The sequence below is a fragment of the Staurois parvus genome, unplaced genomic scaffold, assembly GCF_062004578.1.
Source record: "Staurois parvus isolate SC_StPar_1 unplaced genomic scaffold, SC_StPar_1.0 ptg000827l, whole genome shotgun sequence".
NCBI classification, from domain to species: Eukaryota; Metazoa; Chordata; class Amphibia; order Anura; family Ranidae; genus Staurois; species Staurois parvus.
In genome coordinates, this window is record NW_028318623.1 from 94,591 (window position 1) to 113,445 (window position 18,855).

The 18,855-nt window shown below is 46.3% G+C and overlaps 1 protein-coding gene across 3 annotated transcripts; it reads left to right on the forward strand.

Moving 5' to 3' along the window:
• Window positions 1-369: 369 nt before the first annotated feature.
• Window positions 370-15,911, forward strand: AKT1S1 (AKT1 substrate 1). Of its 3 annotated transcripts, none has more exons than XM_089655150.1 (5): window positions 370-522; window positions 5,604-6,091; window positions 9,714-9,794; window positions 12,278-12,429; window positions 15,480-15,911. In XM_089655150.1, the coding sequence occupies exons 2-5, from the start codon at window positions 5,623-5,625 to the stop codon at window positions 15,612-15,614; spliced, it is 837 nt and encodes a 278-aa protein (XP_089511276.1). In that variant the 5' UTR covers window positions 370-522; window positions 5,604-5,622; the 3' UTR covers window positions 15,615-15,911. The 3 variants fall into 3 exon arrangements, with proteins under 3 accessions (XP_089511276.1, XP_089511278.1, XP_089511277.1); XM_089655152.1 differs by having other exon boundaries at window positions 371-522; window positions 12,278-12,423; XM_089655151.1 differs by lacking the exon at window positions 370-522 and adding an exon at window positions 529-664.
• Window positions 15,912-18,855: the final 2,944 nt, after the last annotated feature.

The following is an 18,855-nucleotide window of genomic DNA, read 5'->3' on the forward strand; positions in this document are numbered from 1 at the left end:
TGCCGATTTTGTAGGAAGTAAATAGAATGGCGGGAGGTGGGCCAGTGTGTGAGGTGATTGGAATGACTGAGCAACGTGTGTGCTGACAGGCGAGCCGCCATGGGTCTGCCTCTGTGAACACACTCCATGCAGTAAACAAAACTGGTCACACCACAGCATTGGAAAGTGTCAACAACCTCCCACACATGCAGGACAGCTGCAGCCTACCGCCGCCATATTTACTAAGGGCAACCCCTTGCCCTGTCCCTCCGCGCACCCATAGCTCTAAAACGTCACTTATACAGTCCAAGGGAGCCCTGATTACTTGTCTCATGGCATGCTGTGACGCTGTCCAGCGCCACCCGTGGCGGTGACATGCTTTGCAAACACTGTGCGCTTAGTGGTGGAGGCAGGGGACGCCATATTTGTTGTGGGCAATGAGAGAATTTGGGGAAAAGTCGGCTGTATGGAGTCTCGGCCTCGTATTGGAGCCTGATTGCCCGACACCTGTGGCCGGCACCTGTGCGGCGGGCGGCTAGTAAGGTGAGGGGGCGTGGTTACAGCGAGAGGGGAGGGGCCGGCAGGGGTTTAAAGAGGGGAGTGAGCGGTGTGGTGGACAGGCTGGTGACGTTTGTAGCTGTGCGACCCCGGGGGGCTGAGAGTGAGGACTGCTGGAGACACACAGGTACTGCACGGGGGGGGCAGGTTGTGCTTGCAGTGTAGATGGTGACGACCGATCAGATCGGCCATCTATGGGCATGCTGGGGCTTGTAGTCCTGCACGTGCCACACGTGGTCCTGGTTGTGTTCCGCACTCCCCTCCCCATCTATGGGCATGTTGCTCTGATCATCCATCGATCATGATCGGCCAGTCTGTCCATACACTGCTGTAAGATCAGTCTGCTGGTGGGCATGCTGAGACTTGTAGTTCTACAGCAGACCCTTTTTGCAGTAATTCTTTTGGCATGCAGAAGTGCTGTGGGATGATCTGTGTTTGGTCTCCCCATACATCATACAATCTACTTTTTTAAGCTTTCCAAGAAGAATTGGTCTCAGATCAGACCCTGAGACTACACAGATGGCTGATCTAGAGATCATTGGACAATCGGATTGTATAGTCGGCTCTAAGCTCACCATGCATGTTATGGTCTGATTGTACAATCTGTTAGGGTCCTATCACAGTTGGGCGCAGGGGTGGACTGACAACTCATGGGGCCCCTGGGCAATAGGGGATCATGAGGCCCCTGTGTCCTTGCCCAAACTCACAAAAGCCTATGAAACAGGTACCAGGGGCATCTCATGGGGCCGCCTACTGACCTCGGGCAGTGCCTGAGTTTCCAAATGGTCAGTCCGCCCCTTGTTGGGCGACTTCAAAATTGTGATTTCAAAGACCCGTTCAGGTGTCATTCACAGCAGTGCGACTTCAGAATTGCATCATTTCCATTGCAACTTTTGATGCGACTTTGGCTTTGACCGAGGATGATTGAGCTCTAAAGTCACACCAGTCTCATGCATCCTTTTTGGAGGGTTTACATTGATGTTCATGGCCCTCAAGTTGCATGAAAGTTGGCCTGAAGTAGTGCAGGAGCTACCTACAGGTTGCTGTGGCTTGAAGTTGTACAGATATGAATGCTACACATTGGGGGAACATGGGGTGGGGCTTGTCAAGTGTCGTTTTTTTTTGTTTTTTTTTTGCGGCTATTTTTACTTTTTCACCTAAAACAAAAAAAAAACCGCAGTGGTGATCAAATGCCTGCATGGTCACCCTTTTATGTGCTTCAGAAGTAGGTTCTTTCATGGGAAGACTTCCCCATCAATGCTCTTCAGTAGCTGCAGAGTTCATGTTGACAGGAAGTGGCTGCAAAGATGGAGAAGATCAGCAGCACGAATGCGAAACCAGTATCTTTAAGGGCAGGTTCACACTATAGAAATGCAGTCCAAACGTGCTCCGGATGCATGTTTTTGGTGCATTTTTATGAATTACAGTTCAATTTTTCCCTTCAATTTAAATAGGGATGTGTGTGCGTTCCAGAGCGTTTGTTCTTTTGTTTGTGGTTTTTTTTTTTTTTTGTTTGCATTTTCCCCCCCCCCCCCCCCCCCAAGCGCTGATGTTAACTAGGTGATTGACAACCATATGACCTACTTTGTGTATTTTGGATGCAGAAAAAAGCATCAGGTATTTATTTCAGGTACTTGTATAGCGCCACCAACTTACGCAGCACTTTACATATACAGTCATGGCCGAAATTGTTGGCACCCTTGATATTTCTCCAGGAAATCATGTATTTCTCATGAAACGTATTGCATTAACACATGTTTTGCTATACACATGTTTATTCCCTTTGTGTGTATTGGGACAAAACAAAAAAAGGGAGGAAAGAAAGCAAATTCGACATAATGTCACACAAACCTCCAAAAATGGGCTGGACAAAAGTATTGGCACCCTTTCACAACTGCGGATAAATAAGAATGTTACAAGCATGTGATGCTCCTGTAAACTCACCTGGGGCAAGTAACAGGTGTGGGCAATATAGAAATCACACCTGAAAGCAGATAAAAAGGAGAGACGTTCACTTAACCTTTGCATTGTGTGTCTGTCTGTGCCACACTAAGCATGGACAACAGAAAGAGGAGACGAGAACTGTCTGAGGACCTGAGAACCAAAATTGTGGCAAAATATCAACAATCTCAAGGTTACAAGTCCATCTCCAGAGAACTAGATTTGCCTTTGTCCACAGTGCGCAACATTATCAAGAAGTTTGCAACCCATGGCACTGTAGCTAATCTCCCTGGTCGTGGACGGATGAGGAAAATTGATGAAAGATTGCAACGCAGAATAGTCCGGATGGTGGATAAGCAGCCCCAAACATGTTCCAAAGACATTCAAGCTGTCCTGCAGGCTCAGGGAGCATCAGTGTCAGCGCGAACTATCCGTCGACATTTAAATGAAATGAAACGCTATGGCAGGAGACCCAGGAGGACCCCACTGCTGACACAGAGACATAAAAAAGCAAGACTACAGTTTGCCAAAATGTACTTGAGTAAGCCAAAAGCCTTCTGGGAAAACGTCTTGTGGACAGATGAGACCAAGATAGAGCTTTTCGGTAAAGCACATCATTCTACTGTTTACCGAAAACGGAATGAGGCCTACAAAGAACAAAACACAGTACCTACGGTAAAATATGGTGGAGGTTCAATGATGTTTTGGGGTTGTTTTGCTGCCTCTGGCACTGGGTGCCTTGACTGTGTGCAAGGCATCATGAAATCTGAGGATTACCAAAGGATTTTGGGTCGCACTGTAGGGCCCAGTGTCAGAAAGCTGGGTTTGCGTCCAAGATCCTGGGTCTTCCAGCAGGACAATGACCCCAAACATACGTCAAAAAGCACTCAGAAATGGATGGCAAAGAAGCGCTGGAGAGTTCTGAAGTGGCCAGCAATGAGCCCAGATCTAAATCCCATTGAACACCTGTGGAGAGATCTTAAAATTGCTGTTGGGAAAAGGTGTCCTTCCAATAAGAGAGACCTGGAGCTGTTTGCAAAGGAAGAGTGGTCCAAAATTCCGGGTGAGAGGTGTCAGAAGCTTATTGATGGTTATAGGAAGCGACTGATTTCAGTTATGTTTTCCAAAGGGTGTGCAACCAAATATTAAGTTAAGGGTGCCAATACTTTTGTCCAGCCCATTTTTGGGGTTTTGTGTGACATTATGTCATATTTGCTTTTCTGCCTCTGTTTTATATTTGTTCCAATACATACAAAGGGAATAAACATGTGTATAGCAAAACATGTGTTAATGCAATACCTTTTTTGTGTGAAATACTTGATTTTCAGGAAAAATATCAAGGGTGCCAACAATTTCGGCCATGACTGTATATTGTACATTCACATCAGTCCCTAACCCTCAAGGGGTGTACAATCTAAGGTCCCTAACTCACATTTATACATACACATACTAGGGACAATTTAGACAGGATCCAATTAACCTACCAGCATGTCTTTGGAGTGTGGGAGGAAACTGGAGTACCCAGAGGAAACCCACGCAGGCACAAGGAGAACATGCAAACTCCAGGCAGGTGGTGCCGTGGCTGGGATTCGAACAAACTACCTGAGTACTGCCAGGTGGGAGTGCTAACCATTTAGTCACTGTGATATGGCATTGACAACCACATGACCTATTTTCTGTGCATTTTGGATGCAGAAAAAAGCAACTGAAATGCACACGGTATGACCTAGCCCTTGAAGGGAAACATGGCTCCAGCAAATGACCTCTCATCCAGTTGGGGCTTGCAGTTTTTGCAGTTTAGTTCCTTGGGTGTGTGAACAATTTTACTTCGCTGTGAGGTCTTCAACAATTCTGATGGCTCCTATTGCTTTGAGGTTGGTCCATCTTGGTTGGTTGCCCCCCTGGGGATGACTGCATGTGTAACTTTGCCCTAATCCTGCATGGAATACTTTTGACCCATCTTACTATGTGGTCTGAGCCAAATTTGCATGGCCAGGGGTGGACTGAACTCCTGGGGCCCCTGGGCAATAGGGGATCATGGGGCCCCTGTGTCCTTGCCCAAACTCGAAAAAGCCTATGAAAAAGGTACCAGGGGCATCTCATGGGCCCCCTACTGACCCCAGGCAGTGCCCAAGTTTCCAAATGGTCAGTCTGCCTCTGGCCATGGCAACCTCCACCACCTGCATGACCATACTGCTAGCATGGGGACTTATTATTATTATTATTATTATTATTATTATTATTATTATTATTACATCGAGTTTATATAGCGCCAAAGGGTTTGCTCAGCGCTGTACAATAGGGGGGACAATACATGGCACAGTACAACAAAAACAGACAGCGTACGAGGGGTAAGAGGGCCCTACTCATTCGAGCTTACAATCTAGGAGGGAGGGGGTAGTGGTACAATAGGAAGTGGAATAGGAAGAACATCAACAAATAATGAATGAGTCTTGACAGCACTTGTCTCCAGCTGAATGAGTTTTCACTCTGAATACAGGGGGGAAAGGGAGCATTAGTTCCCCCTATTCCACCCAGTTTTCACTGGTGCTAGGATTCTAGTGGCTGGGCCACACAGAAGGCTGTGCTGCCTTCCTCCTAGCTACCAATGACTGAACAGCCTGTACTCTTGACCAATAAAAAGATGGAGGGCCACTGGGTGGGAGCCCTCGCTAGACCTCCCGCCCTTTGCTCCCCAGGCCCTTGCTAGACAGGCAATGGTGACTAGGCTCAAAGTTGACGACTTCCACAAATTGGGCTTCCATCAGGGGAGGAGCAGACAACATCGAAAGGAAGACCTGAAGAAGGGGAAATGTACTGGTGGGTCAATCATACATGTGTTTAAACTGCACCCATGAGCTGCTAGTGCCCCAGCCTAGTGTTGGAGGCTTGCAATTACTTCACCAGCACAGGAGTAATTGCAAATGCCTTATTGCTGCAGTTTGGGAACCCTTGGGTGGGCTTGGTGTGGTTGATGTGATTGGGGCCCTCACTGCTAAGGCACCCACCTGGCTAGTATGCTTGTGCTCCCTGGTTGCAGTTTAAACCTTTTGTATACATGCTTGTTCTGCTTTCTGTACCTGTGTATACAAGTTTTGCTTGGCTAACTGTTTCTCCATTCACAGGGTGCAAGATATCTGAAACATGACTGACATGGCTGACAACCACAAGGAGGCCTGGGAAGCCTTGATCAACGCTGCGAACAAATACCGCAGACTGACTGGCAATGACATTGTGCTAATGACTGCTTATAAATCCAAGTTACTGACCTCCTATGCCTATGCCGTTCATGGCAACGGGGTGCTCCTAGAGGCCACTCAGCGTTACATCGATGACATTGCTGTAGTGCATAAAACCACTGCTTTTACCAGCCCACTACCGATCAGCAAGACCAGCACAGAGGCCACTAGTGGCAGACAGAACTCTTACTCAAAGAGCTACCCTTCTATCTATGGCAAGGAGGGTTTGCTGACACTGGAGGACGGTGAACGTGCCAAACCCCCCACTCAACTGCCGGAGCCGCTGCCACCTCTGAATCCACCTGAAGAGGATTATGATTACAGCAAGCGGAGCCAGCTGCATAAGGCAGACAGTGTTCCCAGTGACTCAACAGGTGAGGCTCTGGATGGTGGATGCTGGATTTGGTGGGGTTTTGTTTTACAGCTTAAACCTTGTTTGGTCCTTCAACCCAAATTTGGAATGGGTCTCATGTCTTGGTGTCCTTTGCTGAGAAGTTCCAAAGAAATGGGCCTTGAAGCTGCTTTGCAAGGCATGGCCCAGCATATGATCACTGCTTAACAGGTTGCTCTAGGCCAGCCTTTCTCAACCTCTTCAACCTTTGAAATGACTTTTTGGTCTTGGGGAACCCTTCTAAATTTCTGTATCTGCAGCTCATGATGCGTTCGTGTGATGGTCCATAGGAAGAATGTTCCTTACACTTGTGGTCATTGAAGAATTACCCCCTATAGAGAACTAAAGATATCAATGGTGTCAGCAGGAACCCGAGAGGCAGATATTGCTCAAGGCTCCCCTAGCAACCTCTGGAGGAACCCTAGGGGTCTATGGAACCCTGGTTGAGAGAACCTGCCCTAGGCTATGACTAAAACGTGCAACTCTGGTCCATGGTAGCCTAGGACTTGGTGCTGTTCAAAGGCAACCTGTCATGAAATGCTAATCCACAGATGTCAAACTGGTGGCCCTCAAGCTGTTGCCAAACTACAAGTCCCATGAGGCATTGCAAGATTGACAGTTACAAGCATGACTTGCAGAGGCATGATGGGACTTGTAGTCTCAACAGCTGGAGGGTCCCTACCCAAGGCTACTACTGAACTCTTCACTCTGAATGTGACCTTTTTCGTGACTCATGCTGGTCCACTAGCTCCGGTACGGAGTTGCTGATCTGAATTGTGTTCAGATTAGCTCTAATGCAGTATATAGGGGAGCAGATGCCACTCAAAACCAGTCCCCAGAGTCAGGTACCATGTTGTAGATGGCCTCAGCTACTCCAGCCATGCCCACAGATTTTACACCCCACCATCAGGTCTTGGTCAGATTCCCCTGTGACCGAGCCCTGATGGGTAGAGTGAAACACATCATAGGTGCGTCTGAGGCGATCTACAACATGCTACCATTGTTTAACTCCAGGGATTGTTTTGAATGGTGCCCACTCCTCCATAGACTGCATTTATTTCTGAAATAACTTGGGATGCTGCACCCCTCTCCTTCTCTGCCAGCAGGGTGACCTTCACCTGTATTCGGCCTTGAGTGGCACACTCCCATATGGTTCTCACAGGTCAGGAGCTCATTACTTTGAGATTGGAGGGGGGAGAATGTGTCTATTTTCTATGGTTATTGGTTCCATCTAGTAGCTGTAATGCATTTTCCTGCAATACCACATATTCACTACTAGATGGTGCAGACTATCATAGGAAATCTACATATTGGGCACATTACAGGGATCATTCACCATGGCGCCGCAAATGCTGAGATCAGCACAGCAAATTTAACCACCTCCCGTCCGGCTGTTGTATATAAAGGGCCAGACTGTGGCAGTGCAGGGTCAGGTGGGCATTTATAAGTGGCTTTCCTGGCCCCTGCTTGTGCACGCTCCCTGGGAGCACGCAGCACAGCGATCTGGTGCCCGCTGACAGTGGAAATATGATCGTTGTACGGGAACTCTGTGTGAGGTCCCAATCCTGTGATCACTGATTGGCCAATCAGTGATCACATGCAGAGTAGTAAGCAAGATGCCACTTCTGACATAATTGCTTGCTACATGTGAAATCTGAATGATCTGAGGTCACATGGTACAAGGCCATTCACAACAGCCTTGTACCATGTGACAAGCTGTGACCAATCACGGCTCACAAAGTAGTTCTCAATGGCTGCAAGAATGCAGCTAGGGAGAAGTGGTTGCTTTTACACCCATAAAGGTTGTAAAAGCAGTCAGTGTACAAAAAAAATCTTCTTCACCCCACGAGTAATACAGTATTGCTAGGGTAACTAGGTAGAAAAAAAACAAATGTAAAAAAAAGCTAGGGTTACAGTATGTAAAGTCTAAAAGTTGTTGTTTTTTGGTTATAATTTTGTGTTCTCTTTAAAAAAAAAAAAAATAAAACAGAATAAATGTTGGCCAAGATTTGATATATTTGCTAAATTTTTTCAAAATTTTTGGACTTTTTATTTATATAGCAAAAATAAAAATCCCAGTGGTGAATACCACCAAAATAAAGCTTTTATCTGTCTCAAAAAAATGCCAAATTCATATGGGTACAGTATTGCATGACTGCACAATTTGTCATTCAAAGTGTGATGGCACTGAAAAGCGGCCTGGACAGGAAGGGGGTAAGTGTCCGGACTGGAAGTGGTTAAAGCTGTAGGCCAGGCAAGCCACAAATGGGTTCAGCACAGTTGGGGTAAATCTAACGGGGTGGTTGGGGATGGGTGCATTAGATTTACTGAGAGCTGTACCCTTTTTAATTTGAGATTAGGACACTGGTCATTTCAGTGACACATACAAAGGGGCCTTAAAGTGATTGTAAAGGTCATTTTGTGCACTTTTTTTATTTAATTTTTTTACATTGACTACTCAGTCCTAGGAGAGGCTTTTCATGAACTACACTGGCTGTATTTCTTTAACCATTAAGACCTCATGCACTGCTGCCCCCAAGTTCTCATTTAGGAGCTTTTGGTGTTCTTTTGCTGCCAAAGCTCCTGAAAGCGACTCGTACAAGTCAATGTGTCCATAATCACTTGCATACATTTTTTTTTTTTCTTTTTTTTTTTTCTAACAAAATCTCATTCAGCAGAGGAGTGTTGACATGCCGAACAAGGCAAAATCGCAACACCCAAGTGCTTGATGCAGGTAAATGCAGTACACACTTGGCAGTATCAAGCATTTTTATGCTGCCAGAAGAAAAATGTCCAAAGCAGTTATCGGAATCCAGTGTGCAAGTAACCTAAACCAGGGCTCAACAAACCTTAGGTCACCATGGCAACTAAATTGTATCTTGGCGCCTGGGATTTTGTCAGCCCATTTACTGTCCAGAGGGGTCTCTCAGCACTCAAGCAGTCCTCCGTGCTCAATCAGCTGGGCACTGCTCAGCCTTGGCGTTGGAAGAGCTTGGCCTGGGACTTCCTTAGCCTCACACAGTGCAGAGGGTGTCAGAAGACTGACTATTGTCTTCCCTGGTTGCAGGATGGAGCCTTTAGCGTGCCTACTACCTCCTTGTACTGGGGAGGAGGAATGGTGTTGTAGGGGGCATCAGAAATCAGGTGACGGTTTTCAGGATGGAGACAACCTGTGGATTTCCAGCTGTGACGGTACCTCAGCACTTGGCATAGTATCTGCTGATTGGACATGCTGGACTCTGTAGTTCTAAAGAACCCAGCATGCCAATGACTTCTAATGCAGGGATACTGGTCATTGTCTGCTGACTTAGGTGATTTTTTTTTTTTTTTTTTCCCCCCCTCCCAAAGTCTTCTACTTCTGAGTGGTGTTTATCTTCAGACAGGTTGGTAGGGTAGAGGCAGACGTTAGTTCTTTATTCTGAGATCACCAGACAGGTGATGTAAATGATCAGGTCTAGGTGGGCTGACCTTCCTAATGGTGTAAATATTTTAGTGGACTTGTATCACCATTTGGGGTGCTCCGATATTGCAGAAAAGGCTTGCATATAAATATTTCTCCACTAGGTGACGCTGTAATAACTTGTATTTGTTGGCACTGTATGCAGGACTCTTTGTGATGGACGAAGACTCACCAAGCCCAGACTGTGAACCTTTCTTTGAATCTGACCCTGAAGAAAGCACCGATGGTAAGACTGCAGAGGCTGGAGTTAATTTTTTTATAATTTTTTTTTTTTATTCTTTCAATGGCTGTATATCAACTTGGAGTTTTAAAGTGATTCCCTTACCACATTAAGACAGGCCTATTCTGACACTTCTCACATGTAAAAATCTGCTTTCTTGTGTTAGATTACTCAAAGCAAAATTTCTCTAGGGGAGAGGACAGCAGAAATACTTGCCTGACTTGCCACCTCTGTGTGGGGGGGGGCTGTGCCCCCACTGCAATATATTGCACAGGCCCTAGAAAACAAAATGGCTAGTGTTGCTTTTTTTTTTTTTTTTTTTTGTAAATTTTTCAAACACAGAATTGATAACCCTTTAACACTTTGCTGCCATGTTTGTATGTCATACAGACCAGATGTGGGGGGGGGGGGGCTTCACATCTGCTTTCCTCCCCTTCATGCTGTGCCCTGGAAAGTAATGTGTAGGAAATGACTTCCAGGTTGCCCAGTTTTTTTTTTTTTCCCCCCCCCCCCCCCACCCAGCTAGGATAGAAATGCATTCAGAGATTCAGAGGAGACATGGGGGGGGGGGGGGGGGGGGTAGTCTTCAGGCCTAAAATGATTTTAGTATTGCTAGGTATATTTAAAACACAGCAAGAACTCACTACATGCTTTTCTGCAGTGTTTCCATTGAAGTCTATAGAACCAGGAATGCAACTTTTTGTTTTTTAAAAAAAGACCCTGACCCTTTAAAAAAAATAAAAAATGCACTGGGTGAAATCACAAATGTGATTGTCACATATGAAATGTTAAATGGACTGTATTGCGTTTCTGTAAAATGCTGCAGATAGCAATTGGGTGTCAACCTAGGGTAAGTGGTGTCATTGGGTTTGAGAGAATCTCCCAGGGATTCGCAGTAATAAAATGCCAAGTCCTAACCATCAACAGATGGATGGATTTGTGAAAAGTCCAGCTTTAGTGTAGTTTGAAGAGATTGGGCCAAGTCATGAAGCCAGGACACACCTTGGCCATAACTATTTGTAGCTTTTATTTTCTGAACTTTTCATAGTAAATGAAAGCTAAACCCTGTAGCATTTCTGCTAAAACTGTAGCGGAGCTCCTACTTCTGGTTCTACTTAACACTCTAGGTGTCTACAATAGTGGGTTCCCTCCTGGCATGTCCTCCTGACCCCCGAAATCCTAGTGTCCTGAACCAACAAAGGGGCAGCAGGGATAAGTCACAGGAGGGGACATGAACCATCCTAAGGCATGTATGACTCTCCCTAACTGGATAGGTCCTTCTCCCCACCCCCAAATGGGCTGCTTTTTTTTTAAGTGGCTTCCTTTTTGTTATAACCAACATTTAAGCAATTGCAATCCAATTCAGCTTTTCACAAACTTCAATACAGAACCCCTTTGAAATAACTTGGTCTCAGAACCCCTACTAATTGCTATATCTACAGCTCCTGGTACATTAGCATGATGGTTAGTGAGCATGCTCCTTACACTTGTGGTCATTGGGAAGAATTACTCCGTTACAGATGGCTAAAAAGATGATTTGTCAGTGAAAACTTATCTGAGAGCCAGAAATTCCTCATTGTTTAACCACCTTCTGCCTGCCCTATAGCCCAATGATGGGCGCAAGGTGGTTCTCTAGGTCTGATATGACATCCTTCCATTCTCACCACACATGCATGGCTCAGGGAGCACATAGCACAGTGATGGCTGGTGTGCTGTCCCTCCGACACAGCGGATCACGGAAAGAGCCGAAGATGTCGGCTTGGTCATGTGATCAGCTGTGTCCAATTCCATGTAAACACAGAAATGCAAACACGGAAATGCCAGTTATCATTTCTCTCCTCTCAAGCTGTCACGCTGACTGCTCGAGAGGAGAGCCGGTAATCTGCTTTCTGCGGAGGGGACATGTACACTGATCATTGGGGCACTGATGATCAGTGTGGCCCCAAAAGTGCCACCTGTCAGTGTCCACCAGTGCACATCAGTGCTCATCTGAGCTGCCTTTCAGTGATGCCTGTCAATGCCCATCAGTGCAACCTACCAGTGCCTCCTCAGTGCCCATCACTGCAGCCTCATTAGCACACATCAGTGAAGGAGAAATCACTTAAATTGTATAACAAATTAAAACATTTCAACATTTTCAGTGGTTTTTGGTTTAAGAAAAAATAAAAATCCCAGAGGTGATTAAATACCACCAAAAGAAAGCTCTGTCTCAAATGATAAAAATTTCATATGGGTACAGTGTTGCATGATCGTGCAATTTCACATTCAAAGTGTGACAGTGCTGAAAGCTGGGAATTGGCCTGGGCAGGAAGGGGGTATAAGTGCCCTGTAGGTGAGGGGTTAAGGAACCGCTAGCAGCCTATGGAGCAACCCTAGAGTTCCCTGAAACCCTGCTCTGTATACTGAATGCTTGTTGTATGTAAACGTGTACATCTTGAGGTTTAAACTGCTTAGAATGCTGTCTAACCCATCTTCTGGTCCATCTTCAGACGGAAGTTTAGCTGAAGATGCCCCTGGACGCCCTCCACAACGCAATCTCCAGCAGTATGCCAAGTCTCTGCCGGTCACTGTGCCTGTATGGGGATTTAAAGAGAAAAGGCAGACTAATAAATCTTCTGATGATGAAGGCACAAAGGTTGGTGTAAGTAGAGAGCATCCTATAGCTCCATGATCTTGCAAGGATTTAATCCTTGCATTTGGCACCAGGATACAAGATGAGGGGGTTGATGATCTCTAATGGGTACCACTTGGTCACTGAGAAGTCTTCTCTGTACCTTGCTAACCAATAAGGTGATGTTTTTTTTTTTTTTTAACGGAGTAGGTGGTACACCATGAGGTCACACAGTTACTGTCAAGTCTGTAAGAATGTATTGCTTTCTAAAGTTTGGCTAACATGGCTATTTCACCTATGCTGAAAGCTTACACTGCTGCAGTTTGACATTACCTTGTTTAATAGGTGTAGCTTTACCATGCTCTCCCACAGGGGCGGACTGACAACTCGTGGGGCCCCCAGGCAATAGGGGCTCATGGGGCCCCTGTGTCCTCACCCACACCCAAAAAAAGCCTATGAAATAGCCAATTAAAGGTACCTTTTTCATAGGCTTTTTTGAGTTTGGGCAAGGACACAGGGGCTCCATGATCCCTTATTGCCCGGAGGCCCCATGAGTTGTCAGTCCGCCCCTGGGGGGAGGAGCGCACAGTCGCACGCACACCCAAAACGTGTTGCCATCAGGGGTGGACTGAACTCATAGGGCCTCCGGGCAATAGGGGATCATGGGGCCCTATGTCCTCGTCCACACTCAAAAAAAGCCTATAAAAGGTACCAGGGGCATCTCATGGGGCCCCCTACTGACCCCAGGCCCTCGGGCAGTGCCCGAGTGCTCAAATGGTCAGTCCGCCCCTGCTCTCCCATGACCTTTCCATTAGTGTGGTATACCTCAGATCATGCCACATGTACTCATTATCCCTACAGCCCTTTCCCATATACAGGAAAGGGGTTAGGGTGCTTAAAGTGATATTAAAGGTTCTTGGCATGTTATACTTTCCTGCTCTGTAATTTGGCAGAATAGCCAGGATCCTCCTCTTCTGGGGTCCCCATAGCAAGCCACTTGCTCTGGGGGCACTCATGCAAGCTGGCTCCCAAGCCCTGCTCTGTCCAAGATGCACAACAGGGCTTAGCCGTGCCCCTGCTGCTCATCGTTGGCTCTGATGGGACAGCAGTAGGAAACTATGTCTTCTGCTGCTGTATCTCAGTCAATAGGGAGCAAGAGCCTCAACTCATGCACATCGCTGGATCAGGCTTGGGTATGTGTTTGGAGGGGGGAAAGCTGCATACTTTTATATCTTTTTTTTTTTTTTTAACCTCACTGCATAGAATGCTGTAGGTAAAATAACAAACCTGATTTTACATCTTCAGCTTGAATCATGCCTGCACAGTCTTAATCTGTCTCATTGCAATGCTGATAACATGGCCTTTAACACTTGTGCCAGTTCTTGCTGCATAGCATCAGACTTGCATATGACCAGGGGCGGACTGACAACTCATGGGGCCCCTGGGCAATAGAGGATCATGGGGGCCCCTGTGTCCTTGCCCAAACTCAAGTCTGCGAAAAAAGGTGCCAGGGGCATCTCATGGGGCCCCCTACTGACCCCAGGCCCTCAGGCAGTGCCAGAGTTTCCAAATGGTCAGTCCGCCCCTGCATATGACTAGTCTTAAGGGCTCAGTCACACAGGTGCCTTGGCTTGTACAGTGTGAAGATCTATTTATGCTTTCAAAGTAGCATAGAGCTGAATGCAGGCAGCATATTTCCCAATGGAGTTGGTATACACTCACATGCAGCTCTCACTTTGACAAGTATGGGTGCACGGACCAGGACACTTGTGGTCTGCATAAAGGCTGTGCAGTCACCCCTGCATACCTGTTAAATGGGCTGGGGGGGGAGTGGTTGCAGCTCTAATTCAAAAACCAGCTGCCTGCATACAGCTTAATCCTTAGAGGATAAAGATGACTTCTACAAATTCATTCATGTGAATGAGCCCTGACTTTGGTCCAGCTGCTTTTGAATCATATACCGAAATACGGCTGCCAGACTCATTCACCTTTCCAACCGCTTCGTTTCTGCCACCCCCCTCTGCCAATCCCTCCACTGGCTTCCAATTGCACAACAGATCAAATTCAAAATCCTAACTGATGTACAAAGCCGTCCACCATACTGCCCCGAACTACATCACTGACCTAATATCCAAGTACCGCCCAACACGCACACTCCGCTCCTCACAAGACCACCTTCTCTCTAGTTCCCTGGTCTCCTCCTCCCATGCCCGCCTCCAGGACTTCTCCAGGGTGTCACCCATCCTCTGGAACTCCCTGCCCCAACCCATCAGATTATCACCTACTTTCCTCTCCTTTAGGCACACCCTGAAAACCCATCTCTTCAGGGAAGCCTACCCCACCCCCTGCTAACCTGCCGACCTCCTCCACTCCATCCCCCACAGCTATTTCCTCCTGTGCCACCATCCCCTCCCTCCTAGATTGTAAGCTCCAAAGAGCAGGGCCCTCGATCCCCTCATGTATTGCATTGGTATTGTTCTGTCCCCCTTTGTAATATACAGTGCTGAGCGACCATTGGCACTTTATAAATCCTGTATAATATACCCACCCTTTGTGCATCATGTACAGGCAAGAATGGGCCACTCATGAGCTGGACCACTTGTAGTCCATATAACTGATGGTCACTCTCTTATCAGAGCAAATGGAAGTGTGGCACTATGGTATTGCCCCAGCTGTGCAGACCACTAGGTCAGAAAAGTTTCTGTATGGGAAGATCTAGTAGTAGCTTTTGTATAAGCCAGCCCTTTAGAACTGCTAAATAGATTGCAGACCTTGCCTACTTGATTGTAGGTCTTTATGTCCCTTTTTTACTTTTTCAGGAGTATCTGGCTCAGGCATAAAGCATGCATGGTGATGTCTGTCCCATGTTGACCATGAAGGCTGGCTTTTAAATAGTCTGAGGTCAGGGGTCATCTTTAGCATTCCTGTGTTCTGCATATAGCCCACCCCACTATGGGTGTGGGAAGCAGTATATGTAATGGATTACCCCCCCCCTTCTGCATGTGTGGTATTATACTTCCCACACTGGAAACCTACAGTACTAACTGAATTTTTTTTTTTTTTTTTTTTTTTCCCTTCAGTTTCCATCTCCTGATCTTGACCGGATTGCTGCCAGCATGAGAGCTCTGGCTCATGACAACACTCAGCCGTTTGGGGATCTGCCTCGTCCTCGTCTGAATACCGGTGACTTCCAGATAAAATACCGGAAATATTAAGTCTACCGGAATACTAAGACTATAGACTAAGTCAAGCCCACCTTCCCAATGGTGTGACACTACAAAGACTGTTTTTTTTCTTAATCAAAGAATCGGCAAAAGAAGCTTACGATTTGGAAACTCCCTACCTGTTAGGAGGCAGACTGGTTCACTTCCTAATGTGGTAAACGTTTGTCTAATTCTTTTTAATTGAATTTTTTTGTTTTTTCCCAGGCCTGACAAATGTGGGTACCCCAATTGTCAGATTTTTACCCCAACTTTTTAAATTTCACCTCAATAAAAGAGGAATACAACTCACTGTCTTGTTTCTGTGTGTTCAGTTCTCCTTGGAAGAATTTAAGTGACTATATGCTATGGTTCTCCAGGAAAGCCTTTACTAAAAGGAAGGCTGTGAAGTGATTGGTGCATGTCTGCTGGCTTCTATTGGACCTAACTGTAGGAGTACTAATCTGTCTGATCCATCAACACCACTTTCAATGTGTAGGGTGTTTCTTTTTTTTTTTTTTTTTTTTTTTTTTAATTTAAAAGGAAAGCTCCATAACTCCTAGGTGGATACAGACTCAGTACAATGCTTCATATGTCCCCCACTACTGCTTCTAAGACTGATCTGAGCAATCAAAGACCACTGACTACTCAGACCAGCTTGCTGAAGACCAAAAACTATCAACAGCTCTCTGCTCTGCCTCCCAGCATTAACCTGGCTCAGCTTCTCAGTGGCTTGCTGAGCTAGCTACTGGCCCAGGCATCTGAATAGATCCCAACTGTAAAGTCTGGATCAATCCAGAGCCGGAACCAGCAGGGTGACAGCTGATGGTGGGCTTTAGCCCAGCCTCAGCTAAACTGGTCTCTGGAGTGAAGAACAAATTGCACTCTGGCCCATAAACGTGGGGTTGAAAAGGCTTTGACCCTGTCTTAAAGATATCCTCACAGGAGGGGGAATGGATGGTTGCCACTTAACTGTCCTTAGATGTGGCTGTATGGCGGTCCTTCTAGGAAAAGGACCATTTGAGTACAGAATCTTTCAGAAATGCAGTCCTGGTCCCTTCCTGTGGATTGAACTGATTGAATGTCCTTGGCTATTGCCTACTAAGGCTACATTCAAATGGCCACTTCTGTGGACAGTATGCTGTGTTCAGAGGCAGTAACAGTCTGCAGCTAGTGGCCAGCTTATATATGGCAGAACTCTGCAGAAGAGCTGACAATCAACATTTACTAAAACTAGTACAGCTGTGCATGGTAACCAGTCAGCTTCCAGGTTTTGTCAAAGGTTAACGCAGTGTTTCTCAACTCCAGTCCTCATGGACCCCCAACAGGTCATGTTTTCAGGATTTCCCTCAGATGAAACCGCTGTGGTAATTACTAAGGCAGTGAAACTGATCAAATCACCTGTGCAAAATAATGGAAATCCTGAAAACATGACCTGTTGGGGGTCCATGAGGACTGGAATTGAGAAACACTGGGTTAACGGAACAAGCTGAAGTTGCCATGCACAGCTGCACACTTTAGTAAAATCTCCACCATGTTGTCTGCATCTAGTTGCTCAGAGGTCATAGTTTGCTGTTGAAATGAGCAGTTGCATGCAAACAGTAGCAGCATTAGCCATATCTTTACCTAGTAAAATCTGCTAGGCAGCTGTCTGACTGTAGCCTTGGTTCCCCTGTAATGGGATAGGAATAGAAGTTTAGTCCTGTCCTAGGGTAACAGCACTACTCTATGGTGTCTCCCTTGTACATGGGATTACCCAGTTAAAATAAAGGGTGTTGGGAGCCTGGAAAACGTTCCTAAATCTAGGAATGGATGAGGGTAATTTTATTTTTTTTTTTATGGGTTTTTCCTTTAAGCCACCTGGGTATTGCCTCTAAATGTGTGGAAAAACACTACCATGCTGTGAATTATATAGGTTGCCAAGTGACCCTGTTACTACAGGATCAAATGTAAGGTAGCCTGTCAAATGCTACAGATTTTGCCTTGCTGTGAATTGCGCCTGCAGTTCCCAGAGATCAGCAAAGCAAAATGGACAAAGTGGCTGTTTTTTAGTTAACACTGTTCCCTACACATGGCAAAAGTGGAAGTCCAGTCAGGTCCTAAAATCTTCTCCCATTTTGAAGCCTAATCCTTACCATGTACAAGGAAGGATGCCCATGCTGAGGCCACATGATCGGATCCCAGTAGCAGTTTGTGTAGAGGGACTGCTGACAAGATGACCCATAAGCCTTTGGGTGATGCCATTGTACAGCCTGGCACTACAGATATCTGTAGTTTTGACTTTAATTTATTTTATTAAAGAATAAACCTCAGGTAAATGTGCATTTAATTTTTTTGTAGGGCACCTGCAAAGCATTGCACTAGCAACCAACAGATCATGGGTGCAATGCAGGGCTCTTGCAGACTGTCAGTTTAAGCTGCTTGCTTGTACAGGCAATTGCACACTTAATAGGAAGCATCAATGAACTACCAGAGTGCTCATCAGTGCCCTGTTAGTTCATTGAGAACTACAAGCTGGTAGCTGCAAAGGCTGTTGGTACTTGTAGTTCATTCACAAGGTGAGAATCTTTCCCTGTACCCACTATCATGGAGTGCAGGGATTGGAGCGGCTGCAGGAGCAAGAACATGCTACACCCTAAATGTGTGTAATGTGTTCCCCCAAAGGTCAACTTACTCCTCTAACCACTTCCTAACAGGTGGACATGTTTGACTTTGGTTGTACTAGGGTGATGCAGCTACAGGCTATTATACTTTAGTATTTATAAAGCACCAATAGTTCGCTCAGCGCTGTACATTACAAAGGGGGACAGAACAATACCAATACAATGCAAAACATGAGGGGATCGAGGGCCCTGCTCTTTTGAGCTTACAATCTAGGAGGGAGGGGATGGTGGCACAGGAGGAGATAGCTGTGGGGGATGGGGTGGTAGGAAGAGTGGAGGAGGTCGGAAGTTAGCAGGGGGTGGGGTAGGCTTCCCTGAAGAGATGGGTTTTCAGGGTGCGCCGAGAGGAGAGTAGGTGATAATCTGATGGGTTGGGGCAGGGAGTTCCAGAGGATGGGTGACACCCTGGAGAAGTCCTGGAGGCAGGCATGGGAGGAGACCAGGGAACTAGAGAGGTCTTGTGAGGAGCGGAGTCTGTGTGCTGGGCGGTACTTGTATATTAGGTCAGTAATGTAGTTCGGGGCAGTATGGTGGACAGCTTTGTACGTCAGTGTTAGGATTTTGAATTTGATCCGTTGGGCAATTGGAAGCAA